The sequence below is a fragment of the Corvus hawaiiensis genome, chromosome 2, assembly GCF_020740725.1.
Source record: "Corvus hawaiiensis isolate bCorHaw1 chromosome 2, bCorHaw1.pri.cur, whole genome shotgun sequence".
Classification (NCBI taxonomy): domain Eukaryota; kingdom Metazoa; phylum Chordata; class Aves; order Passeriformes; family Corvidae; genus Corvus; species Corvus hawaiiensis.
The window spans coordinates 107,490,435-107,517,312 of NC_063214.1; the positions used below are offsets into that span (position 1 = coordinate 107,490,435).

At 43.3% G+C, this 26,878-nt stretch overlaps 2 protein-coding genes across 7 annotated transcripts in view; one reads left to right on the top strand and one right to left on the bottom strand.

The window, feature by feature from the left end:
* The window catches only part of PPEF1 (protein phosphatase with EF-hand domain 1), a 35,521-nt gene extending 24,300 nt beyond the window's left edge, over positions 1 to 11,221 (top strand). For both annotated transcript variants that reach the window (XM_048287250.1, XM_048287251.1), the window contains 9 exons: positions 844 to 880; positions 1,342 to 1,491; positions 4,172 to 4,372; positions 5,718 to 5,903; positions 6,517 to 6,659; positions 7,327 to 7,433; positions 8,426 to 8,589; positions 9,412 to 9,496; positions 9,956 to 11,221. In XM_048287250.1, the coding sequence (XP_048143207.1) occupies positions 844 to 880; positions 1,342 to 1,491; positions 4,172 to 4,372; positions 5,718 to 5,903; positions 6,517 to 6,659; positions 7,327 to 7,433; positions 8,426 to 8,589; positions 9,412 to 9,496; positions 9,956 to 10,149 (1,267 nt within the window). In that variant the 3' untranslated portion in view covers positions 10,150 to 11,221. The remainder of the gene's footprint in view (positions 1 to 843; positions 881 to 1,341; positions 1,492 to 4,171; positions 4,373 to 5,717; positions 5,904 to 6,516; positions 6,660 to 7,326; positions 7,434 to 8,425; positions 8,590 to 9,411; positions 9,497 to 9,955) is intronic.
* A 728-nt stretch (positions 11,222 to 11,949) lies between these two features.
* The window catches only part of PHKA2 (phosphorylase kinase regulatory subunit alpha 2), a 44,910-nt gene continuing 29,981 nt past the window's right edge, over positions 11,950 to 26,878 (bottom strand). For 3 of the 5 annotated variants that reach the window (XM_048287212.1, XM_048287235.1, XM_048287243.1), the window contains 11 exons: positions 26,210 to 26,289; positions 25,912 to 25,990; positions 25,659 to 25,788; positions 24,969 to 25,070; positions 24,256 to 24,374; positions 21,870 to 21,917; positions 21,305 to 21,391; positions 20,072 to 20,239; positions 18,501 to 18,554; positions 16,943 to 17,143; positions 11,950 to 16,431 (listed from right to left, as the gene is read on the bottom strand). In XM_048287212.1, the coding sequence (XP_048143169.1) occupies positions 16,258 to 16,431; positions 16,943 to 17,143; positions 18,501 to 18,554; positions 20,072 to 20,239; positions 21,305 to 21,391; positions 21,870 to 21,917; positions 24,256 to 24,374; positions 24,969 to 25,070; positions 25,659 to 25,788; positions 25,912 to 25,990; positions 26,210 to 26,289 (1,242 nt within the window). In that variant the 3' untranslated portion in view covers positions 11,950 to 16,257. The remainder of the gene's footprint in view (positions 16,432 to 16,942; positions 17,144 to 18,500; positions 18,555 to 20,071; positions 20,240 to 21,304; positions 21,392 to 21,869; positions 21,918 to 24,255; positions 24,375 to 24,968; positions 25,071 to 25,658; positions 25,789 to 25,911; positions 25,991 to 26,209; positions 26,290 to 26,878) is intronic. The other 2 variants (XM_048287220.1, XM_048287225.1) reach the window with 2 other exon arrangements.

Here is a 26,878-nt window from a genome sequence, read left to right on the forward strand (position 1 = left end):
TTAATGATCCACATAAGAGAATCAGTTTCACATGATAGTTACTTTTTCAGCACTTAATTAAAAAACAAAAAACAAAAAACCCAAACATAAACCAAGATCAGTTACTTAATCTACAAGGTAGAAAAATTCCTACCCAGAACAGTAGAAAATATTAACTAAGTCTGTGATGATATGGAGTGCACAGATGTAGTCCTGTGTATCACTCTTTCCTGGGCATTTTGATTAGCAGTGCTGCACATTGCTAAATTTGAAAGCTGAGTGTTGTGAAAATGCCCCTTGATGAAGGATATCTTGGTGTTAAAAGAATGAGCTCTCAAAATCCTTGTCCCTTGTGGGGGAAAAGACATGACAGATGACATTGTTTAAGAAAGTAATATGTTCAAGGCCAGGCTGGATGAAGCTCTGGGCAATCTGATCTAGTGGAAGGTGTCCATGCCTATGGCAGGGAGTTGAAATGAGGTAATCTTTTAGGTCCATTCTATAATATGATTCTATGGTGATATGATATTTAAGACAAAAAACTCTGTGAAGGTTTTGTGGGAATTTTTGCCCATTATCAGTTAGCTTCCTTTGGAATTTCTCTCTGGTATCTAAAAGGTAGAGCTGGCAAAAAGGCCTCTTAATAATTATTGGGCTGGATTCGGTTCCTGACCTCTATTATGTACAAGAAACCGGTTTAACTGAATTCTCAAGACAGAGTGGAGGAAAGCACATTTCAACTGAAGTGAGATGGAATGGCAGGTGAAAAAGGGGGCTAGAAAACTCCTGGAAAACACCATAGCACAGGAAGCCATGCAGAAGGGGCATACTGAAAATCAGTTCATTATGCTGTCCTGTTTTCAGATATGGCTTCACAAAAGAAGTTTCGAAGAAGTACAAGGTAAGACTCCTCCTCCTTCCCCTATATCTTTTTGTACTCTTGCACATGTAAAATGAAACCTGTGTAAACAAGGAAACTTCCAACCAATTTATTTAGGTGTAGCAGAGAATTACTTTAATGATGTAGCTGAAATTATTTTGGCCTATCAGTGGAATAACTGGCAAAACAATTTTAACTGCTAGTCTCTTATGCCCAGAGATCTGTGGGACAAAGTAAGTAACATCCATAAGACCAATCAAGAACACAAAAAGAGGTGAACATGAAAGAAAAACTAAATGCTACAGAGACAATCAAATGACCCTAAAGTAAATGTCAGAACATGTTTGTCAGGATTGCAGTTCAGGATATCACCTGGACACCACTGTTCATGTAAACTGTCGCAGACATTTTAGCAAAACCTTGAACTTAGAAGCAACAGATTCTGCCAGAAACAGGATCTAATGTAAGAGTATATTTTACAGGACCATTGGAAACAAATTTTGTGTCTTCTGCGAGATGTCTTTAGCTGGCTTCCCCTTGCCACTATAATTGATAGCAAAGTTCTTATCCTACATGGGGGGATATCAGACACCACAGATTTGGATTTTCTGAATGTACTTGAGAGAAATAAGGTAAGAGATCATATTCATATGAGGGTAATTTTGTTTTCTTTTAAAAATTTTGCAGTACAAATGCTAGGATCAAGTTGTTTACATTAGGAAAGGAAATGGCAGCAGTATAAGGCATGTAAAAAAAATAATAGTCCAATTTTTCTTCAAAATCAGGGCTTAGGAAAGAAGGTTGCAGTAGATGTGAGAGCCAGTTGTTTGGCTTTCTGCATAACATGGGTCTTTTGACCTTAAAATAGCTAAAACCACTTTAGATGCCTCCTCCTGCAGTGATTAGCCAGAAAGTATGAAAACTACTTGATTCTCAGGTATTTCCAAACACTGTAGAAATCAATCTAGCCACATATTTCTTGCACTGCCTTTTGTCCTGGGGCTGTGCTTCTGCCATCTGTTGTGTGTGGGAAGTTCTCTACCTGTGAGGCACTCCCTTGGCAGCAGCTGAGCATTGTACACGTGGGAGAGCCTTTCCAGAAGGATCAGACTTCAAGAACTGGCCTTGATAAAACAGAATCTACTGCTTTTCATGGATTTAGAAGACAGAAATGTTCATGCTTTTTTTCTGAAATGGTGAGCAAACACAGATCTTCCAAATGAGTGGAAAGTGGTGTTGCTGCCTGTTCCGAGCTTCCCCTCCCCCTCCCAAAGACACGTGCTCCTGCCCATGTGCTCCGAGCTCCTTTGTTCCAAGCGCGGGCAAAGCCAAATGTAACTCAGACTCTTCAGCAGTGTCTGATTGGCCACTCACCCCGGGTCCGCCCCCAGTCCTCCCCTTTCCCCTTCTCCGAATGAAAGATGGTCGAGGGGAGGCTCCGCCTCTCACTCAGCTCAGCGACTTTCCTGTGAACATCTCTGGTTGTCTGTCTCATTTGAAAGCTTCTAACTGCAGGAAACTGAGCGAGCAGGGAGCTATATTTCTCCCTCTTTGCTTCTGCTGATGGTATTTGTTCTGCAGCTGATACAGGTACCGATTTTAGAGCTACTAAAGTGCTAGATCGCCCTTGCTACCTCTCAAGGGTGCTCGAGGCTTTCTAAGGCATTGAAATACAAGCGCCAGCCGGTATAAAGCTGAAAAGATACCTTCCACAAAGTGGTGTGGGATTTGGTCTCGATTTGGACAACTAAATCAAGATGTCTGCTTGTGATCAGGGTGCTGAGACTCCTTATAGTCAGTGGAGATCCAGGGGACCTGATGGAGATCATTGCTTAGGCACGTGTCTCCAGTGCTGTTGAAGGAAGTGCCCCATAGGCTAGGGATGTCCCCTCTGGCCTTTGCCTGCCTCTGAAGAAAGTCTTCTTTGTAGGTCTCCTCCACCAGTCCCCTTAGGCCAGATTTGTGTCTGTCCCCCTCAGACTAATTCACAGACACAGTGGAGCATCTCAGATGGCATAGGAGACCAATGTTTATGCAACCTAGTGTACCCTGTCATCAGTGTCTGTGGAATCTAGAGCTGTCATCCCCATATTTCCTAATGCAGAAATAAATGCTTTACAGGACAGTCAGTTCTGTCTCTTTCTCAAAGACATGAAAAGAGCACGAACACTCCTGATCATTGGAGTCTTAGGCTCCATTGGCTGTACCACAGTGCACTAAAACTGGGTGCCTAGCTACAGATAGAGGTGTCCTAACTGTGAGATGAGTTCTGCCCATGCTTTCACCAGGGCTCAGCTCTGCATGTTTCTGAGGCAGTATCTGTAAAATGCAGAATTAACAGGTCAAAGTTGCTGCCACAGGAGAGCATTGCTAATGAGACATGTGTGGGCCACAACCCAGGGTGGTGTCACTCAAGGCCAAGTGATGTATTTTAATTGGTACAGCTGGCAGCTGACAGGTCTCTCATATTGGTCAGTGCTCTGGAGAATAACCCAGTGTTGTGCACTTTGTTTTGAATTAGTCCTTTTCTTTGTTAAAAAGTAAAATTCAGGTATCTGTGGACTGTGTATGTTTTATTGGTGGGTGGTTTTGGTTTGGGTTTTTTTGTTTTGGTTTGGGTTTTTTGGGTTGGTTGGTTGGTTTGGTTTCGAGGTTTATTTTGGCTTTGTTCTGGAAATAAGCTAGTATGAGAGTATTTCAAATGAGAAGACATTCCCTGGAGAAGAGTCCATGTTAGTGGTCATCCATGGAGCCATAGCACACCACTCCAAAAAAGCAAATGCCCATGCATGTTGGAGGAGTTTGATTTAACAGTGTAAAGCCTGATGTAATACTTCATCAATTTCACTGCTATCTTCCTGATACTCTATTTGTTTTAGCCAAATTAATCTAACAGCATGGTAGTGTGTCAGAACAGAAGTGAATGGACTTTCACCTTCAATAGAATATGAATGTATATTTTGTTTCCAAGGAAGCTGGGCACTGAAGCATCTTCCCTGAGCCCAGGCCCTACTTGCTGTATAGTGAGACCTTAAGATTGACTGTGTTTGGAATGAGTCTGTGTGTCTGGATAAGAATATGAAAGCAGTTCTGAAGAGCCTGGTTACTGATAGGTATAAAGCAAAATTTCTGCAAGTGCCAAACACCTGCAGCTTCTCTGAAACCTGTGAGTTCAGGACATTATGAGAGTTAACATTAGTCAAACTCTCTGAGTTTTCCTGAGTGCAAGAAACATGAGCTGGTGTGCCTTTCAGCCAGCATCTCTGTATCAACTTTTGTTGTTGGGGTGGTAACTTTTTTTTTTTCTTAAAGTTGAAATCTTTGATGCGGCCACCAAAGTCAGTGAGAGACAGACAGGACCAAACAAACGAGGGAATTCCCACGACCAAATCCAGTAAACACACTGCCAACCAGCATCTTGCAGGGAAGACACAACACACCTCTTCATCGGGCTCCACTGAGCCTTCAGGCTCAAATTTGCCTCCAGACCCCGCCCTGAAGGAATGGAAACAAGTAGGTGAAACCAAAGACACACTGATACCAAACCCCTCCCGCACAAACTCGGCAGGCGTTCTGTTTAGGCAGTGTGGTTATGAGTTCGAGAGAATGGTCTCTTATTAAGAAAACAGTCATTTTAAGGAGTGTATTAAATACCTAACGGTTTTTGGATGCTTTTTGTAGACCTGGTAATAAAGGCTTGGGATTTTATTCCTTACAAGTAAAATTTGCCCAGTTTTGTTTTCTTAGCCCTTAGGAGGAGGAAACTGCTCAGTACGAAATGGGTTTGCCTGCCCTCATGTGGTTGGATCTGTTGGTACAGAACGGGTTGTTGGTTTAGACAGGTCAGACTTTGCAATTGTTGGTGAGATAAAGCACCTTTCTTTGTCTGTGCTTTTGGCAGCTGAATGCTGATATAGCCCCAAAAAGTCGCCCAGATCCTGAGACCTACAGGCAGATTATTCAGAAGTGGGAAGTTTTTGTCCTCTGGCTGTTCATTTCCTCTTGAATATTAGAGCCAATATGGAGCTTTAGTTATACTGTAATTTAATAAATTGTGGCAATTTGGAAAGCTTAATTTCTCTGAAAATCTGATTTCCCAAGATACCTCTCTGACCTACAAACTAACACAGTGGGCACAAGCAAGGCCCTCTTTCCCCCAAAAATCTGACACTCCCCCAGCTAATCAAGCATCCACTCAGGCATGCTCATGAACATGAAGTGGAATGTGTTAATGCAAACCTTGCCCAGCAAGGTTTAAACAAACACATTTTGACTAATGTTTTCTACTGACTAGAATTAAACCATGATAATTCACCTTCATGTCTGAATCCTGCTAAAATGTGAAATGTTGGTTTGAAACGTGAGCTAACTGAAGACAATAAAGCCAAAGGCAACTCTTACCATGTTGAGAGCAGGTACTCCCAAGCTTAGCTAAAACCACTGACCCATGTGGTTATCCAGTCTGTGCTGGGAAATAGAAATTGCCTCTCCTACCTATATGTGAAGAAGGCAGCTTGTGTTCTCTTTGAAATAGCCCAGGTACTGCTCCTGATGCACCTGCCCAAGTCTGAAAACCTCAGCTGTGAAAGGAGGTACATTGCTAAAAAGATATCTCTTCTGGAAAAAAAAAAAAATCATCCAAAATCTAGAAAGTGTTTCTTAAAAAGGATAAGAAAAGTCTCAGCACAAAAGAATATGCTCCTGAAAGGAAGGAAAAAACCCAAGACTTACATTTTAGCAAAGATGTGTTTTCTCCCTGTACTGTGGGGCTTTTGCTGTGGCCAGGATTTTAGACAGCCATAGCCTGTCAGTCTTCCCCCACTGTTAGTCCTCACTTGCTTGAATTTGCTCTTTATAGATCCTTGACATTCTGTGGAGTGATCCAAGAAGCCAAAATGGCTGTACACCAAACAAGTGTCGAGGAGGAGGCTGTTACTTTGGTCCCGATGTCACTGCCAAGCTGTTTGAGAGGTATAATCTGAAGATGCTCATCAGGTCTCATGAATTTAAGCCAGAAGGTTATGAGATCAGTCATGATGGGAAGGTAAGATGCTTCCATGTAAAGTAGAATTCTCCTGTGAATTTCACAGGAACATCCACAGTAGATTTGTCCACAAAATTTATTCTAAAAAGGGAGAGTGACTTTGGGTTTGGGGGAACTTTGTCCTAGATAGATGTTACAACAAATTACTGAGTTCTGAGTAACAAAATTCTTTACAGCTTTAGGGAGTGGGGACCAGCTTATTACTGACATGAAAACAAATGGACATCAACAAAATCCCCAAGAAGAGTTGTGTGTAAATACAGTTCAAGAGATGCTATAAGGCTCTAGTTGTCTTTAATTTACGGATTTCTTTTCTGGCCCTGCTTTCTTACATGCTGTGTTGGGAGGCCAACAAGAATCCTGAAAAACAGGTCTCTCTTAGAAAGAGGTTTCTGTTAAAACAGCATGTTGTATCTCACTGCCCTCTGAAGTGTGACAGGTCAAAAATAAAGGCCCAGAGCTCTGAGTCTAAAGGCAAGAGCAATATGGTGACACAGTTTTATATGTAGACACATAATTTTGTAACTTGGAATTTTTTCTAAGATCAGTTTCAGAAATCAGTGTCAAGAAGAGCTGTTCTGGCCAATCCAGTTTCTCTGTTTCCTATGATCAGGTTATCACCATATTCTCTGCCTCTAACTATTATGAAGAGGGCAGTAACCGGGGTGCTTACATCAAGCTAAATCCTGAACTGACCCCTCGGTTTGTGCAGTACCAAGTCAGCAAGTACACGCGCAGGCAGAATCTCCGTGAGAGGTAAAGCTGTGTGTTGCATGCTGTGAGGGGTGGACTCTCCTCACATGTGAGTGTACCTGCCACAAATCTCGAGCTTGATGGAATAACTGAATAGGCATCCATTTTCCTTGATTCTCCCTGGTTTTTTGTTTTACAATTTAAAAATTAATACAGTAAACTAAACGTGTTCTAAGTGTTCAAACTTGGTTTCCTGAGAAATTCACAAAGGTAATTAGATGAGGTAAGCAGTTCGAACAGACAATTGCCAGGGACTCATAAATGGCCTGCACCTGCTTTAAGGCTGCAGTGTTAATCTGGACAAATCCTGTTATGAATTGAGTCTCAAAAGTTTATCATGACAGCTTTGCCATGCCTAGTACTGTGGTCAGATTAGTAAAGGAAAGCATCTTAGAATTACCTGCATAAACTCAATTATCTCATAAACGCAGATTATTCTTATGGAGCATCGTTGGTTTTGTTTTTTGGGGGGTTTTCCCCCTCTGAATGTTGTCTTGCTCCCCCACCCCCTCCAGTGTTCCAGTATGTTTTGGGTCATCCTACTTAAACATACTAGACCCTAAACTTACTACATGTTAAAGGATAGAAGCATTTGATAATGAATGTTGAAAAGCATAAAATGCTTGAGGATTTTAATCCTATAATAATCTGCTGATTTTTTTCTTCCTAGGGTAGGTACAATTGAATCATCTGCCTTAAAGTCCTTACGGGAGAAGATTTATGCTCACAGGTCTGAACTCACCAGTGCTTTTGCACAATACGACGTCAATGGGACAGGTACTACTCCTTCTCTGTCCAGCTGCCACCGTGGGGAAAACAGCTTCCATGCGTCTGTGGGGCAGAGGGAACAAACTCCATGGAGAGGAGTCCTGCCTGCCTGCCACTGTCAGGCTGAGGACAGCAGAGGCTAGTTGACCTTGTTCTCCCTGACCACAGAGGAGAATAGATGTTGGCAAGGGTATAGCCCCAGAAAACAACTTGAGGGGATGAAGCTTGAAGTAGAAAAAAGAAAGCTGAAAGACATGGGCAAATAGAGAAATGGTGTTTGCTGTTGGGTAGAGAGTTTGGGCAGGCAAATCCAGTTCCAGAAGCTCAAAGGTCACCACCACCTTCATGTAGGAGGGTCTTCAGAAGGTGTCAGACAGGGAACTGGGGTCTCAGGTTGGAGGGAACTGGTCTCCTTTTGAGCCTGGGAGGTATCTGAGGAAAGTTGGCTGCCTATGCCTCCAGCAGACACACAGCCTTGTCTATGCCTCCAGCAAAAACACACTCACCCCTCAGCTGAAGAAAAGTCAGTGCTAAGTTAATAGATTAACCTTTAATGTAGAAGCAAGAAGTTGATTTCTACCACAAATACAACTTTTCCTCAGGATGGCTACTCACTTGACTGTGTCCTGTGCCCTTACAAGGGCACTCAATAACATGATGGTGTTTCTTTGGCCACTGAACAGCTGTTTCACATATTTCTGTCTGGTTTTCAGCCACATGTCACTCTAATTGCAGCTCAGCTGAAATCTGAAGTATACCTTCATGGCATAATCTGGCTTTGTCAAAAGGTGTTAAAATATGCTGAACGTCATAATAGCATCACAATTTTGTGTCAGGAAGGGACCTGTGGAAATGCCTAGTTCAACCCCACAGCTCCTTTGTTATGAGGGCTTTCATCCCAGGGTTCAGAGAAAATCCTTGTTTTGTAACCCTTTGTGCTGGTGACTGATGAGTGCTGTGTCCTGTTCCACTTGTAACCATGACCTGACCCCTTCTGGCAGGCAGGATTTCTGTCAACGACTGGGCTGCAGCGATGGAGTCTGTCCTACAGCTGGAACTGCCCTGGAGGATGCTGCGGTCTCAGTTAGCACAGATGAATCCAGATGGAGAAGTTGACTTCATGTCATGTTTTTATGATTTGAAAATGGGTCAACCTATAAAAGAGGTAAAGAGAAAAACACCTCCTTGCAGTTCTTGGAGGAACAACTCTCGGTGCAAATTGAAGCACAAGACAGTGGTTTGGCCCATCAAGTAGACATCTGAACTAGTTGCTGAGCTTCCTTTTATAGTTAGTGGAGGAAAATGAGCACTGCTGGGGTACGAATCATCATCCCCTGCTAAGGTAGATGCTTAAAATAGGTTGGATGAATCACATGCAAGAACTGCTTCTTACTTTCTGTTGGCTTTTGAGGGCGTTTAGATAACAGGGAAGAGGAGATATGACAAATTCTGCCCAGAGCACTCAGCCCTTACTCTTTGAAATGAGCTTTTCAAACAAGCTCCAGAGGCAGTTCAGGCCCCTGTGGGAGGAAGTCACATTTGTAGATGGACTTTTAGATGTTTATAATGGTATCTGAGGTCAGTTGTTACTGAGTGGCTGAACAGTGCTTTGGGACTGAGGTATAACCATCATTTTCCTAAACAGCGGGATCCTTTCACATACGTACAGTAAGTGCTTTGTATGAGTGCATGGTCTACACCATCCCTAGATTATCCGTATTTCCTCAAATAATTACTGAAGGTAGGAGGTGTGAAGGGCTCCTTTCCCCCTTGCCCTGCCATCTGAAAGTGACGGGTTTTATCTGATTATTCCTCAGGACAAGACATAGAAGTGTCATTCCAGAGAACTCAAGCATAAAGATTTTTTTTTTTTTTAACATTTGACAAGTTAAACTGGGAAAATGGAAATTGGATAGTAGATATTCTGTTGGTTAAATTAACTCAAACCAATATCTGAGTAGCTTCTTGTATGTGATTTCAAAACCAGGCTCAGCCAGCTTTGGCAGAAACACTGTGCAGATACAGAAAAGATCTGGAGATCATCTTTAACATCATTGACAAAGACCACTCAGGTAAGTCCAGGTACCTCCCCTGTGTCAGCTGAATGGAGCCTATACCAGTTATCTTTTCCCCACTGTGTTTCCTCCTTAAGGCTTCTAAATATAGGGGAACCAGAGGTGATGTCATTTCTCCAGTTTAGTGGAGACTATTTTAAGCAGTCAGGCTGCAACCATATAAGGGACAGTGCACAGAGCTTAACAAGAAAAAATTCTCACATACCCCAGCTCCAGTATTGGCTTCCCTCTTGTGGGGGCTTTTTCTCCCTTCCACTGTCTCTTTACTGCTTTCTCAATTCCACTGAAGCATTCAATCATTACGTAAAGTAAAAACGTGCTTCAATTATGAAAGCACTAACCCCCCCACCATGGTAGGCAGATAACTGTCTTGCAGTGAAGGAGTGTGCATATGCATGTTTATGCAGGAAGGGGAAACAGCACTGCAAAAAGCAGCCTACTGTCTGTCTCCTTTAGGTTTGATTTCTCTTGAGGAATTCAGCCAGACATGGAGACTCTTCACCTCTCACCTGGGCATTGATGTACAGGATGACTCCATTGACAAGTTAGTCCTCAGCATAGACTACAACAAAGATGGCCACATCGACTTCAATGAATTTTTAGAGGCCTTTCACATTGTTCACAGACTCGAGAAAAAGGCAACCTCATGAAAAGGCAGAACTTCTTGTGAGTTGTCTTGGAAGCTCAGCTTGCTGTCATTAGTCATAAAAGGGCTGCTTGATAGGGTCACTGCTCAAGTCTTTATTTAGCCCCTCCTGGTTAATCTGTACCTGCTAATAATGGGACAGAGGAGATGAAAACTCACACTTAACAGTATTACTGTGTCATTGCCACACACTGCCAGGACCTTACAATTCACTTCTGCCCTCTTGGTGGCATCATCCCCATCAGTCTAATCCCTCAGCATTGCCAAGGTCATGCCTAGAGCTGTGTAGGAAGAGAGACTTTGGTATGTGTCTGTCAACAGTCCTTAGTGACAGCTGAGAGCATTGATGACTACAAGGAACATATCAGACCCTCCCTGGTGATGGAACAGGCACAAGAGAGTCTGGCTGTGGGTTTTCCATTGCAGGAGAGGAAAACAGGGAAGAAGCATCTAGTTAAAATGGGTAGGCCTGCATTTAATCTTGCTCTTTGCATGATGCAGAGGAATTAAATCATTCCAGGTCACTAACTTATCCTTTCAAAAGTTTACAGGCACAACTTACAGGACCTTGGTTGAAAGGTGTTTACACTTGCACTGGATTTCCTCTTGCCACTGGTTACTTTCCCCCACATTTGCTGGGATTTAGAGTTCTGAATCAATCATAACTGTTTCTGAGATGGAGCCAGGCTCTTCTCAGTGGCGCTGAGCGATAGGACAAGAGGCAATGGACAGAAACTGATGCACAGGAAATTCCACCTGAACATGAGGATGAACTTTTTTCCTGTGCAGTGACCGAGCACTGGAACAGAAGGCCCAGAGAGGGTGTGGAGTTTCCCTCATTGGAGATATTCAAGAACCATCTGGAGGTAGTCCTGTGCTATGTGTTATGGGAGGACCCTGTCTGAGCAGGGAGGTTGGACCAGATGAGCCATTGTGGTCTCTTCCAGCATGACCCCTTCTGGGATTCGGTGATTCTGTGATAACTTGTCACCTTAATGAAGGCTAAATCCATAGCATGTTAATGCAGAACATGATAGATCACAAAATAAAGCTTTGGCTTTCTGAGCAATGCCTAAGTGGGGTGTCTCTGCTTATGTTTTGGTATCCTGCCCCCATCACCATAGAATGCACTGTTCTGAAGACAAACAGGGTTTCTTAAAAACAGAGATGAGTAAGAACACAATAGTAAACATATTTTGATACTACCAAACCTAAATATTCTTGCATATAGTTAAACATAAATTCTTTACCAAGAAAAGGAACTGAGAAATCCTGAAACTGAGTTTTTGGAAGGTAGCAAGATGGAAGAGTCTCTTGCCTTCACATGCCTCTCTCCTTCCCCTGACTGCAAGCCAATATTCCCATTCCTGCCAGTACCACCCTGGCAATTCCCAAGGGGGAGAAGTCAGGAGATCTGGACTTAATTTTCTTGCATCTTACACCCTGAAAGCAACATCAGGTCAGGAGCTCTTTGGTAACTGTATTACCTTATTCAGCCTCAGTAAATCCAATGCACATAAAGTCATAAAGTGCTTTTTGGGTAGGAAAAGGTTCCAACCTAGTCCACCTTTAAATTTTAATAGCTAAAGATGAGCTAAGTAAAACAGCTCAGTTTCATTTAACAGAAGTGTTGAAAGTAGAAAAGAAGCATCCTTCCAAGTTTATCATCCCAGAATGTAACAGCAGCCCAAGCTTAAGGCACTGCTGTCTCTCTTAAATCTTATTTTCTACATTTAAATACAGAACACTTTTCCAGAAGTATTTTGTAACTTGACAGATGAATGAACAAACATGCACACACTTATTTCTACCGCCTTGGAGAAAAGAAAAATCTTTAATAGTGCAAACAAAATTTACAGTAAAACTTCAATGGCATTGGTAATACACAATGTATATTTTTAGCATGCAGTTAATCTGATCAGTCCCACCTTATTCCAGTGGAGTGACAAAAAGGCTCCACTTACGATGGCCAAACACCACTGTGTGTGGTGGGATCTTGCTTCCCACTGTTGCTTCCATGCAGTGGGTGTGAAATGACAAGGTGGAACTGGACACCACAGCTCTGGAGTCCTCCTTTGCCACCTGCCCCAGTAAAGAGGACAAAGCCAGGGTGTGCAACGAGAGAGAGGAGCTCTGAAGAATGGCTGGCAGCCTCCGGTATGGATCTTCCCCACTAGGGACACGTTCCTGAACCTGGCATGAAGGGGACTGGCCTTGAGGGATCACTTCCTGAGAGGGGATGCCAAGGTACAGTTGCAGCACAGGTTCACTTGGCAGGCAGTGAGAGCCTTTTGGGGATACAGGACTGAGGAGCTGAATCATTGAGCCAAAAAAGAAGGTGCTGTCCTGTCAGCTGCTGGTGGCACAAAAAGCCCCCTTACCCCTGACAGGAGGGTGGCAGGGGAGTAACTGAAACATCTAATGCTGGAATACATGCCACTTGAGACTGGAACTGCGAGTGGGAAAAAGCCCTGCTGCTTTTACTTAAATCCGAACTGTTTGACCCGAAGCTCTTCTTCTATAACCCCCATCCTCAATCCCTTTTTTCAGTCATGATTCTATGCAGCAGCTACTTAATATTCCAGACGTGAGTGGTCCTTTGAGCAGCACCTGAATCAACCTGCAGATGAGTGCCCAAACTCTTACCCTACAGCTACAGATGGCACCAGGGGTGGCATCTCTCTCCTGCTTTCTGGGCAACTCTGCTCCTACCTGCAGACCACTCCAAAAAGTGCCCAAGGTTGGACGTGGACTGACTCAAGCTCCCACCTCACTCAAGGCCCTGGCTACTGCCAGAGGGGTGACACATTCCTGCAGTGTCCTGTGCCCACATGGGGCAGCCCAGGTGTTTCACTACCCCACAGAAAGTGGCTGCCCCTTTGCAGGGCAGCTAAGGACTTTGTGGCTCACCTGCACCTTCTGGGAACAAGCAAGACTCCTTCCCTGAGAAAGGAGACTACAATTAGCAGCAGAGAAGTCAGACAGACTTTGTACTCCACCCATTCAGTTTTCACAGTTACCTGTGGGACCAGCAGCTAAGGGAGATCAGTGGTGCTTTTGATCTGTCTAGTTTGACAAACCCATGTCCCTGTCGGCAGCAACAGCTGTGAGCAGGGAGGGCACTGACCTGGGGGAGCAGGGTTGGGGCCAGCATGTGGTGTGAGCTCTGAGCTGGACACAGAGCCTTATTCTGCCAGTTGCCCCCCACCCCAGCCCTGCACCTGTCTCCAGGTGCACCCAGCTGCCCCCAGCACTGTGTGGGTGCTCCTGACCTCACAGCTGCAAACTGGTTGGGGCAGCAGTGCTGGTCAGGCTGGCACAAGCAGCTCTCAGGTGAGTCTATTTTAATTCGCTAATGCCCTTGTTTCACAGGATGTGTCTGTTCACCTTTGCCTTCTTTCCATAAGTGAGTTTCCAGGGGCTGGGAGCTGGCAGTGTCATCTGGTGGCTCCCCAGGGAGGCTGCACAGCCAAGGAGAGCCTCTGCCAATTAGCTCAGCCCTGCACAAACTGCAAAGTCGTCCTGTATTTTATCTGGGAGCACACCCTGGTCACTGCCAGTGCCAGCTCTGCTTTGCAGCAGCCTCACACACCCAGGGGATCTTCAGGAAAGCAGGGGGTCTGTGTAAAACCTTAGTTGCATAATTGGGTTTGCACTGCAAGGCAACTCTCCAGTTGCAATGGTTCTTCACTCTGAGCAGTAACACAGCAGCAAGGTGGTGCAGCTGTGCCTGACCCTGTAAGTAATATTAGTTTGCCTTCCACTGGCCTTGTGTTTGAGTCCCACCCTTCACCACCAGCTACCTAAACTCTTCAAATTACTACATAAATACTTTTCAATTGCCTGCATTCCACGTGGTAATTCATTATGACCATCATGAATATACCATAACCTAGGTCATATTGTGAATTTGATATTAAAAACACCAATGACACTCCCATTAAAAAAAATAAGTGTTAAGGGGTGTCCAGGTATGTTAGTCCATACATTTAATTGCCTTAGACTTCAATGCAGCTGCATGTAAAACCAACATCAGCCTTCTTGTTTCTGCAAAAAGTCATCTTGCATCTCTCACAGTCTAGGATTCAAGAAGAAAAGCAAAAATAACTGCTACTACTTTTTGTATGATACCGGGTAAAATAAAAAACTATCACCTTGCTGTTGTGTGCTTATGCTCTGCACTGTCACATCTGCTTAAAGTAGACAAAGGATTTTACTTCCTTTTACTGGGAAACAAGCCAAGAGAGCTCTCACAATACATACGAAAAGTTAAAAAAACCAAACTAAACAATAACAAAGGCAAACCCTTACAAAACAGGCACCACACCAATAAAATGACTTCTACACCCAAGTGCTAATTGTACCTGAACTGTCACTTTATACTGGCCCCTGCACAGGCCCATGGTTCCCATGGCGGTTTAACACAGGGCTCCTGGTCCTCTGGACTACCAAACTCCTCTGTCTCTGAAAAAAACATTATATCACCTCACACTAAGGCCTCCCACACCTTCACTCTCTTGAACCAGTTCCCAGATACTGCTACAGCAGCAGTGACTCTGTAGAGGGACAGCAGGCAGGGTGTCATGGCCTTTGGAGCTCAGACCTGCTGGGACCATGAGGGCTGGCAACTGGCAAGTGAGACAGGACATTACTTCTACTGGAAACAAAAACCTCACTCTCAAAAGCACCACACACTATTGTTACCAAAAAAAAAAAAAAATTCAAATCCTATACAAATGGCACAGTTATGTTCTGAAAGAGTGGAGGGGAGGCTTACAGAAATACTCTTACCAGGTTTATTAGCTCAGAAAGTACTTTTTACAGGCCTATCTGCTCTTTTCCCCTCTGCCTGGCAAGACAGAATTGCTCTGATCCTTTCTGCTCACATGGCAGCAGTGCTGCTGAGGGAACCTGTCTGTGGCCATGGAGAGGCTGAAGCTACTGCCACTTTCCTAAGCTGTCAGCCAGGTGCTGACATGTGGCTGGTGGCAAAGCCAGCAGCACAGGCACAAGGAAAACCACTGCCAATGCCTGGGGACACACCTATTCTCCCTGCAGCATCTCAGAGCTTCCAGTGGACAGCATTAACCTGGGAACTGTCTGCAGGGAGACTTCCAGGCAGCCCAACCCCTAACTACATGAGACCAGTGTGACTTCAAATTAAAAAGAAAAAAAAAGAAAAAGAAAAAATGGAAAAGGAAAAAAAGAAAAGAAAAAGAAAAAAGAGAAACATCAAAGCCTTCCATAAACTCACGCTACACTGGAAAGGCCACAATAATGCCATTCTTAACTCTGAGGCTGTTTGCAAGGGAAATGATCAGGAGACTTGGAAAGGGTGCTCAAGGGGAAAAGGTTTATCTTGCTCCATTCAGAGGAAAGGATTACAGGCATAAAACTGTCTGTCACATTGGAGAAGCTGGAGTCTTGAGATTTTGCCTCCAAAGTCTTGGGGATGCAGGGAAGGAAGCTATTTTGTTCAGATTAAAGACAGATGCAGCTTCCTGACAGAGGCTATCCACTCAAATTAGTGGATATTGTAGGAAGTTTGTCCCTACTGGCCTTAGCCTTGCACTGACTAGGTGCAAATGAGAAGAGAATCAGGGTAAAAGTGTATTAGAAATACCACCACGTTATTTCAAGTTATTCTTACTCCTCTATTTTCCCTGGATGTTTCACACTGTGCATTAGTGATTCACAATGATGTACATTTACACACAGCAGGAGAAAAATTAATGAATTCCATCACTTCCCTTATTTGTGAGACCGTCCCCAAGATGCAGCTCCCTCATTTTATTATGCCTTTTGATCTCCACAGAGTAATCTGTTTTCCCCTTGGCAGAACTGTATAATCCTTGCTAATTTAATACAAATTACATTTATGCACTTTGGGCAGAATAAGCCTCGTTATTTGTTATTTCTTGCACACTCTCCTAAAACCAGGCCAAATTCCAGCTCCCTGTCCCCAGCAGGTCAATGTGCACACAGCATCCCCAGCAGGGCCAAATGCTGGGGGAGTGGATGGCACACACGGGCAGCAACCACAGCCAAGGGGTTTGTGACAGGGAACTGGGGAGGAAGAGCCTCCGAGCCTTCCCTCCGCTTGAGGCATCACTTACTGCATTGCACAGCCTGTGCTGGGCAGGAAATCGTGTAAATAAATAATTATAGCTTTTGTTAGGTAAGTCATGGTGCCATAGGCTCCACTGGGAGCACTGTCATAAAAAAAGTGGCAAATTCCCGTGGCTACGTCTTTCTCCAAGATACTACCAGTAGCTCCAAATGATTTCTGTAAAGAGACAAGCAAAGAAGTAGGGCAAGTTAGGCATGCATGCTTATTTATTGGAAAAAACAAACCCCATTATGATTTTCTATTTGTGCTGAATACTGAAAATTCTCTTTCCCCTCATGAAAATCTTAATCAGGATTACTATAGGGCCCACATGACTTAGTTGGATCAGTGCAAGTAAATGAATATATAAATTCACAGATTTTTGTCCGTTGGGGGGAATGGGTGGGATTATTCAAATATTGGTAATACTAACGCCTTGATAAAGCAGAACTTCAATCTACCCTTGCACTTCAGAGCTTGTTAGACACTACAATTTTATTCCCTTTAAATCTCCCACAGTTCTTGCATTAGTTCTCCCAAATATATTTCCAGAAGATACTTAAGTGATTTGGTCTGTCTTTGTAGGAGAAAGGGCCAGGACAAAACCAAGTTCATCACACACATTAAAAAAAGAGCAGGGAATAATTTTGAAAGGAGGAGGCTTTCCCCCACTGCCCTTTGAGCTCACCAGCTCCTGCAGAAACAGGTCATTGGCCATGTGCACAATTCTGTCCACGTGGATGATGCCCCCGATGCTGTTCACCTCGATGTCAGAGAGGAACGTGAGGACCAGAATAGCTTCCACCAGGAGCTGCCTGTACTCAGGCTGGGGGACGTGGTTCAGCACCGACTCCACGTGCACTGCAAACTTGATTTCGCATGGGGTCATCTGGCAAGTTTGAGTGGAAATGGAAAGACAAACTGACAAATCCAAAAGACTAGCTCCTCACATCCTGCAAGCACTGAGACATACGCTCCTCTCCGCACATAGGGGCAGACTGACTGAAGCGAACAAAATGTTTGTGCAGCTTTAACACTTACAGAAAGTTTTTGTGTTGCTAGACCCTGATTCTGCAAACAGTTACACAACTTCCAGAAGCCTGCTCCAGCCCTGCAACCCATCTCACACACATCTCACTTACATACAGTGCTGTTGATGCTTAGCTGGTAACTCTTTGCTCCTCAGGCTGTGGTCTCACACACTCTGCCTTGTACGTATCTTTCTGGCATTGCAGGTTAGTTGCAAAGCCAAATGTACTGCTGAGTTTTAAAAGCAACCACCTGCTTAGAGGGGTGATTTTTAAATAACCCCTGAGCTTTGCCATGCAGGAATATCACTATTCTGTTTGTAGAACAGCTTAATTTGCACTGGCATAGCTCTGTGGATGTTATGCTGCCTTAGGAGGTTTGTGCTTATTTAATTCGATTGCCTCAAACAGCAAAATTAGATCCTGTCCAGGTCTGACAGGCTAAAAATAGAAGTCTCTTTATCTACCCAATAGGGATAAATAAAGCTCTCCTTTCTGAAAATAACCACAAACCCCAACATTTAAATTTGGCAGAAAATTCCAACTCCTCTCTTCAGCTGTTACCACAGTCCCTCAGAAAAGAAGGAAGCCAGAGACAAGTCTGAGAGAAACAGTCAGGAAAACAGTCTTGGGCACACAAGCACAGCTCTTGCACTGATGGATTACTATTCACAAGAGTTTGTTTTATAGATGCAAATTCAAAATTTGCCAGAGCACCTAAAGACAGAATCCAGCTAAGAAAAAAATGCAAGAAAATGTTATGGATTTAAAGAACCAAAGCTTTAGTTAGAAACAATCATCCTTAACTGGTATTTACTTTTGAGCCAAAATACACTGCCTGCTGTTGCAGCATATTAAAAAAAGTAAGTGGCAAGCAATGTGTCTGCTTTATTCCAACAAGTCTGTGCTGCCTCACCTTCCCCCCAAAGGGCTGCTGTCCCCCACCCTCTCTGGAGTCTCCCAGTGGGCACAAGGGGACAGTGAAGGTGTGCAGAAGGCAGGCTCAGCAAAGGGAAAACCTGTTACAAGCCTCCTCTCAGGCCTGCCTGGCAGGAACTCACCTGCACAGACCCAGGGAAACTAGCAGAGGTGCTGGGGGAAGGTCCAGATGTTCTAAACATAAAACCAAGGATCTGTAACAGCAGCCCTGCTGCATTTTACACTGTCAAACCAAACATTCAGACATGTGGCTAGAAAATCATTGGCATTTTACTGTACCTCTCTGGTGGTTGAAGAAGGAAGGACATACCCATCAATGGACAGACCATGGCACTGAAACATTTCAAGAGTGAACAGAAATTACACTTCTTGCAAGTCAATCTGAGGGTTCTCTGTTCTAAGCCAATATGTAACAACTTGCAGTTGGAAAAAAAAAAAAAAAGGCAAAGCAAAAACCCCCAATAACACAGAAAAAATCTGTTCAAAAATATTATTTCATCCTTCCTGAAGAAGTTATTATGTAACTGGCAAAGATTAGAAGCAGCCTGACATGACACACCAGAGCATGCTGTGCTCCAGTCCAGCTAACGAAGCAAAGCACTTTGAGAGCCACTAAAGCAAAGGCAAACAAAGGAGGGAAACAAATCCATGAGAGCATTCTGTTGGAAAGGATTTGGAAATAAAAGATAACAAAAAAGCAAGACAACAGACCACAAAAGCAAGAATCTTTTTAAATTTTTGCTAGAACAACATTAAGTTATGTGTTTCAGATCCGGGACAGCACACCGCAGGATGTCAACCACTGGGGGAGAGAAATACCAAGTGGTATAAAGAAAACAGTGACAAAACCTAAATGGTGAAAAGGCAGGTTAAGGACAGACACATCTGGGTACCTGAGGTATAGAATGGAAACACACTAGGAAGAGGAGACACATTTTATGATTTGTCCAAAGAGATTTTAAGAATGAAATATTGAAGACAAGCACAATTCATTTTAACAGCCAGAAAAACCATACAATTACTCCCAGCTATTACATTAGGCCAGAAGTGATGCTCACTCTACTGAAAGATCCTATTAGTATATAGCCAAGAGGTCATATATGATTTGTCTTGGCTGACATCAACACTAACAGCTTCAGTGTAAGTGATTTTAGAAGGACAAACCAGCCTAAATTGGTGATGCACTCTTTTTCCAACTAAGCAAGCACGAACAGCTCAGTGCTGCAGGGTGCCAAATGCTGGCCTGTATCCAGCAAAGCAGAAAAACAGGTGCATAATCACTTTGAAATAAGTTAAAATTTGTAATTCCTTTCCCCTTCTTCTGGGAGGGTTGCTTCAACACATTTCTATACCCCTGATATCCAATGTGCTGGCAAGGACTTACTTGTCACTTAAAAACAAACTAACTAACAAACAAAAAACATTAAGAATGCCATACAACTCAGAACAGCCAGCAAGAGGTCTCAACACATTCTGGAAGAGTTAGAGCAGTTTCCTACTTCATTCCTCACAGCCTTTCTGACCCGGAGCACAGAGCTGCATTGCACTGCAGTGCCCTTTAGCTGCACTGACAATGTGCATTAGGCCAGGGGATGCACAACGGGCAGTGGTGGAACAGAATCATTCAGCCAAAATTCAGCATTGGTGGTTTGAGAGAAAAAAACACTTTCAAAGAAACACATGAACTTGTGTTAATGGAGCCCTTTTATGTTCAAGAGACACACTTCTACCAGTGACTCTGGTTTCCACCTGTTGACCAACTTCCACTCCTGGCAAGATGCCACCCCTGGACCACCACCTCCCCGAGTTACTGCAGAGCTTGCTTGCATCCTCCACAGTGGTCAGCTTACCTTCTGAAGGATTTTCCACACTTTCTCATAAAAGCCAACAGGAACTCTGTTAATAGCACCGTCAAGCCTCCTCCTGCGCAGCCACTGCCCTTTTCTGTCACCCCAGCTCATGTCTCCACCGGAGCCAGTTGGAGAAGTACTGGTGGGAGATGATGGAGTACTGCCCCTCTGTAGGGACATTAAAGCCTTGGTTAGTACTCACACAAGTGCCACTCCTGGCCAACACATGTTATAATGCTACCTCAGAACCAGGGAAGAAATACAGGCTCTGGTGTCATATAGGATGATGGGATGGGATTGATCCTTCATCCTCATCTCTCCCCTTTGCAACAAGCTTCATTTCTCAAGTACTTCCATCGTTTCTCAACAAAACAGGCAAGCACTTCAACATAGCATAACCCAGTGATGTCCACTGCTTGGTTTAATGCAATGTCTGATTATTTTAACAAGCATGAGCTGCTTCCAGGGCAGTGTCACTGGTGTGCAAGGTGGGGGGATCTGCAGGTATGTCCAATTCACTTGGACATGGTGCTGTAAAAGTATCAAAGTAAAAGTATCACAGTCCAGCAAGAGAGGCCCTCATACAAAAGCTCTATTAAAGTAAGTAGATTAAAATTTGACTTAATGAAGCCATGAAATCATCATGCTTGCCTTTCTGTTAAGTGTTAGTCTTGTTTCCTTTATTACCCTTGTTGGACTATTATTTTACCCTACCAGGCCTGGACACTAAATTAGGCAGCAAATCATCTTCAAAGTTGTTGCAATACCACCAAATTGCTGTTGTGATTTGCACACACACAGTCTGCCCATTCCTTGCACTCCCAGAGACTGTGCTCTTCTGTTTTCTCCTTCCTTTTGGATACCTGTTACTTTCAGCCCAGAAACGACTTCACTGAAAGTGCCATCTTAAATCCCCTTACCTCCAAGTAAGAAGCCATCTGAGCAATATAATGGGGAAGGAGGAAAATGATTGAAAACTGCATGTTTGGAAAGCACAGGCTCATAGACTCTACACAGCTCTGCAAAAAAAATCCCCAGCAAACAGTCCATTTCCACTGCTCCTGGTGTCCATGAGGCAGAGGTGGTGTTCCTTCGATGTTCCAGTGCTTGCTGTTCCTTTCCACTGCTCACTGACTATGACAGATAGAACTTCCTGCTCTATAGCTGTGTTTTTAGGGCATTTGGGAGGTGTGGAATTGAAAATAAGTGAAGATGCAGCGAATCACAAACCACCTGTTCAAAGGGCATGTGTAGCTGGAAACTTCCTGTCTCTCCATGACACATTTGGAGCTTCAGACTTACTTGGAATTGCTGAAGTCTCTGTTGGTAAAATATTTAAGCAATTATATTCCTTCTTTAACAGTGAGAGCTTAAGAAGAGCTACAGTTCTCTGCCTTGAAAGAAGATGACTTCTTGAAGAGATACCCATGCAACCCCTGTCTCAGCAACTTGTAGCTATTCTGGGTTCCTCGCTGTCCAGAGGCTGCCAGCATTTATCAACACTACCTTACTTTTAAATACTAAAGACACCTGTAACATAATCCAGTATCAAGTAGCTAAATCTGCTAGAGTACTTTATCTGCTACAACTGCTTAAGCTTCAGAAGAACTAAGTGGATCTAAATGTGAGACTCAACTTCTTTTAAAATTGGTTCCCAATGGGGACAAACAAGACAAAGAGGCAGGGTTTGAAAACAAGGTTTTAGGCAGAAGACGGAGGAGGTGTCTAGAGCCAAGACCCTTGCAGACAAACACACACAGGGTGAAGAGCAGGTGCAGAGCTACAGATAGTGTTTTACCGTGGAAGCAAACATGCTGTTGGACGTGGAGTACCCCTCATGAAAAAACTACAAAACAAAACCAGACACCAACATGTCAGACAGACAGCCACAAGAACAGAACACAAACAAGATTAATTAACCCATCTGTGCAAAGGCAAGAAATACAGAATAACCTCAGGTACTCAGGGAAAAACTGCAGTGATCCATGGCCTCTTGAAGTGTTGCACTTCAGCTGATACCAGGGCAGCTGCTGCTGATTCCCAGGGTCACCATGAGGCAGAGCCTGCCATGCCAGGGGCCTATTTGGCAGCCACAAGGTGCCCATGCCATCCACAGTGCTCCCAGCATGGCCAGCACAAACCACCAGTTTAAGATGCAAGCTAAAGCTTCCCCCTGTGACTCAGGGCTGGGGTAAAAGCCAAGCTCCCCACTTCCGTTCCCCAGTTGTTGCAATGCCACCAGCTTCTCTTTGCACAAGAAGGTCATCTTGCTGGAAGGCTGCAAACTGAATGGGCAGCACTAAACAAACAGCTGCAAGGCCAAATGTTTGCTGAAATGTGGATGCAGCATTTAAGCACTCAGGCTTTAAGCGTTTTTCTCTAACTGCCCATCCCAAGCCATGCCTCCACATTCAGTGTTAATGGCTCAGGCAAAGGTTTGATGTTCAGACTCAGGAAAGAACAGCCACAAAAGAGGGAGCTGCAGTTGCTCAACACGTCCAGAGATGTTAGTACAAGTACTTGAAATATTCCTTGTAACAACAGAGTGTATCCTGCACCACCCCACCCAACCCCCTGCCAAAATGACATTCCATCAGCTGCTGGTCAATTATTCACAGAATGCAGTTGTATGTGGCAGGAAACAGCAGGAATGGCAAAGTGGGGGGGTACAAAAATAAACCCAGCCAACCCCTCCTCTGTGCAAAATACCCAGTTTCCATGGAATGAAAAAGCAACAAAAGAACTATGTTTCTAATGTCAACAGAGATCCACATATTCCAGCTACGGCCCACCGCTGTATTTCAAACAAAATAATGCTGCCATCTAGTGCCTTGTCCCTCCTCCTTCCTGGAAAGGCCCCGAATCCAGCCACTGCCCTGTGAATGGGAGCCCTGCTCAGACTGACCTCCAAGGCCACCTCAGGGCCGGTGCAGCACAGTCGGCAGCACCTTCACAGCCACTCCTGAGCCTTGTCCACGATGGTGCTCCGGCAGTGGCACAGCTCAAACGCAGCAACCAGGTCTTACGAGACAGACACCATGTGCTCCTCAGGGGTCTCTGCTTCCCTGCCTGACCATTTCCCATGAAGAATCATTAACTGATCTTTGCTGCCACCAGCAAATGCTTCATGTTAAGACCACGTCAAAATGCCACTCCTTTCTGAAGGCTTATTCAACCTGTTTTACACAATCCAAGGAAAACATCAAATGCTTCCTTAGATGAGGCTGCTTAAAGCCCTATCCAATCTGACCGTACACATTTCCAGGGGCGGGGCATCCACAACTTCATTGGGCAACCTGTTTACTGCCTCTTCCCCTTCATTGTAAAAAGTAGTCCTTGTATCTAACCTAAACCTACCCTCTCAGTTTAAAACTGTTGTCCCTTGTCTTGTCACTACAGGCCTTGGCAAAAAGCATCTCTTCATCTTTCTTGTAAGCCTTCTTTATATATTGCAAGGCTGCAGTTAGGTCTCTAGGAGCCTTCCCTTCTCTAGTTTGAATAATCCATGAGGAAAAATAGAACCATTCTTACAAATGTATTTTATTTGACCACTATCTTCCTATTTATTTAAAGCAAAAGAAAATTGCTAATAGAGACACAAAATATAGCAATCAAACCACTCATAACAAAACCATCAGTCATATTCATTCAGAGTATTTTGGTTGTGTTTTCTGTGATCTCGCCATATACTCAGTTGAAGTGTAATTTAAAGTATTGAAGTTGAACATATATGTATAAATTCTAGCAGTAATCATCCTCCATTCCTGAAGAAACAGAACTGGAAGAAAACAAACCAAGATTCCTTTTCCACCTGTATCTTTTCCAAATGGCATGTGGTCCACTTTTGCAACTTAGGCCAAGTGCAAGAACAAACACTGCATAAAAGCTTCTCTTTGTACCTCTGACTTTTCCTTAGCTAAACATGATAAAAGAGCTGTTTTTACAGCGGATGCCATGAATGCATTAGAGTTTGTTCAAGTTCTTCTACATCCAGAACATGAAACAAGAACAGAAGAGGAAGCACATTTTTAGAGGAAACATCTCTTAACTGCCTTCTATTTAGTGATCAGTTTTAAAATCAAAGCAACTTTGAAAATTTCTGTCATTTAGCAAGAACAAAACCTAACATAACACAGTTCCAGAACAGCTGTACTTTCTGATGAGCATTGACAGAAAACCCTCACCTGCTTCATCTCACTCTTCAATTTAGTAATACCACTTCTTTCTGTTTTGGTTGCTCCAGAATGCCCCATCTCATGAATAGAAATTGCAGGGCTGGATGAAGAAGAATCTACAGGTCGCACTAAAGAAGCAAATGGACATTTTTAACATTCTATGGGTAGAAAAATAGATGAAACTGTATCTAAGAAGTTAAACGCAAATTGTTTCAGAAATATGCAATGTTCTTGGTGACAGCATCCTTTCAAATCACATCAAGAGTTCAAACCTGATTGTATAAGGGGCCTAAATCCCTAGTTGGGTATCAGAAACTGATTTTCCAAGACAGTGAGCAATTGTAACTTTAGTGAGAATTGTGACAAGACTCTGAGCGCCTACAGAGGAGCCTCAAAGAGAGCTGATGTGCCAGTCAGGAATATGTGGGCATCAAAGACATGCTTCTTGAAGGCAGGTTAGATATCACCTTTTAATGACTTTTGTTCTGGTTCCACAAAATTTCATTTTAAAAGTTTGCCTTCATGTTACTGAAACTTGATACAATCTTATTTCAGTGCAGGATAGCTTCCCTCATATGTGTTTTGTTTATTCTACAGCAAACATACACATGTACTCGTCATCCATGATTAATATGTTACCTATACTTTTATTTTACATGCAGAAGGAATAGATCCCTACTTATAAGACAATCTAACTTAACACATAAAAGTGAAAAACTTACAGCTTCTTTCCACTCCAAACTCTTTCCCACTGAGAATATGATGTAGGAGACTTTTCATATCAAAGGGGCTTAGATTCATCAAGCTCTCTGAAGCTTCTTCACCTAGTTAAACAAAATAAAACAAAACAAAATGACAAATGTCACACAACAAGCTATAAAGCCAGCTAAGGAAACTGAATGAAGTCCAATCACATGTAACTTTTTGGCTAGCTGTTCCTTTAAAAAAATTAGTATGTAGTCACATTCCAAGGAAAATACATTTCAGGACTAAACAACAAACACTGAATGGAAATAATACTACTTGCATTAATGAATATTGTCATAGCTTGTGCAAAATTTCACTGAAGCTCATGATGAGAAAGCAGTTGCTCCCTTGTAGAGCATCACTTGGAATGGCATTACAACCATCTCCCAACAGCAGATGACGTGAATCTAAATTACAGAGCCAGAATTATTCCATAAAGAACATCCTTTGATATTCTTCGAATAACTGGGTGCCAGGGGGAGAGAAGTCTTTCAATAAGTCAAAAAAAAAAAAAAAAAAAAAAAAGTGATTTCCAAAGTTTGTAACTGCACATATGAACTAAGAGGTTAATAAAAGGATTTAACACATATAAATGAAAAGATCAACCATGAAGGGTGAAGCAAAAATGACACCAGAAATACCCTCATGATAAAATTGTCTCCTACCTGAGCATTTCAGACTTCGTGCCAGCTCAGTGGCCATCACCTGGATTATCAGACCAATGCGGAGCCTGAGCATCTCCACAAAAAGACTGGGCTGTGACCGGACGTACATCGCCAAGTACATAATTATTTCCTGTAAGGACAAATCCATAAAGGCACCCATCAGAGTGGGTCTTCACGGCTTTCCCAGTCTCAGAGCAAACACTGGAACAGCACTGGGCACAGCCAAAGAAGCCTTTCTGCACAGGCTGCATACCTGAGTCAGGACTGCAATACTGATGTCTTGGCCACTGGCTTCATAAATGAGATCTGTGAGCTCCTCAGGTGGCAGTGGGCTGCAAGAAGACAAACCACAGGCAGCAGTGACTCAGCACAACCAGCACAACAAGCACTGGGATCGAGTCACCCAGAACAAAGGTGCCTACAATTCTACCTGGGTGGCTGCAAATCCTTTTGAGGGCAAGGAGTAAGGTTTAAAAGAAGGTAACAGCAGCAGAATGGTACCAGCAGGAAGATGAAGGGCAATCTGTACCTGAGGCAGAGCTCCAACTTACGTGGTAATGATTTTCTCACGGGGTTCTGGTGGCAGGCCCACTGTAAGTTGCTTGTGGTGTGACAGAAGGTCTGTGCATGCCTATCATAAGGGGACAAAAAGGAAGAGACCTTTCTCTGAATCATGTGGAAGTGATATGACTTTTAATTCCCAAAATTAAATTAATTCCATTTCTTTAGCAATTTTAAATGCATTTCTATTAATTACCAGACACACAGATCCAGAAGAATGCTGTTAAATAGTTTCCAAAGATCTCCTGAGGTCAACAGGGCTATGAGAGTCTACCCAGGCTAAAAGTGGCTTGTTTCCCAGCTCAGTGAAATCAGCAGCAAAATTGTTAGATTAGGAACTCCAGTGGGGCTGACAGATCAATAAAGGCTTTCATCCTTTATCATATGATAAACTTTTGTTCTTTATTTAAGAAAAAAAAAAATTTAATCAATGAAAAGTTTGGCAGCATTAGCTAAAAAAAAATCCTATGTCCTAATATATCTCCTAAAACAAACACCCAGCATACTGCATCACATTCCTAATACATTCTGAAATAGGTACTTTCCCCAGTACCACAGTGTTCAACCTCCTTTAAAAGTGGGTGTTCAGTTTACCTGTTTTAATATCCTGAATCAAAAAACATCACAGAGCAGTGTTCCTCTGACTTCCAAGAGTCTAT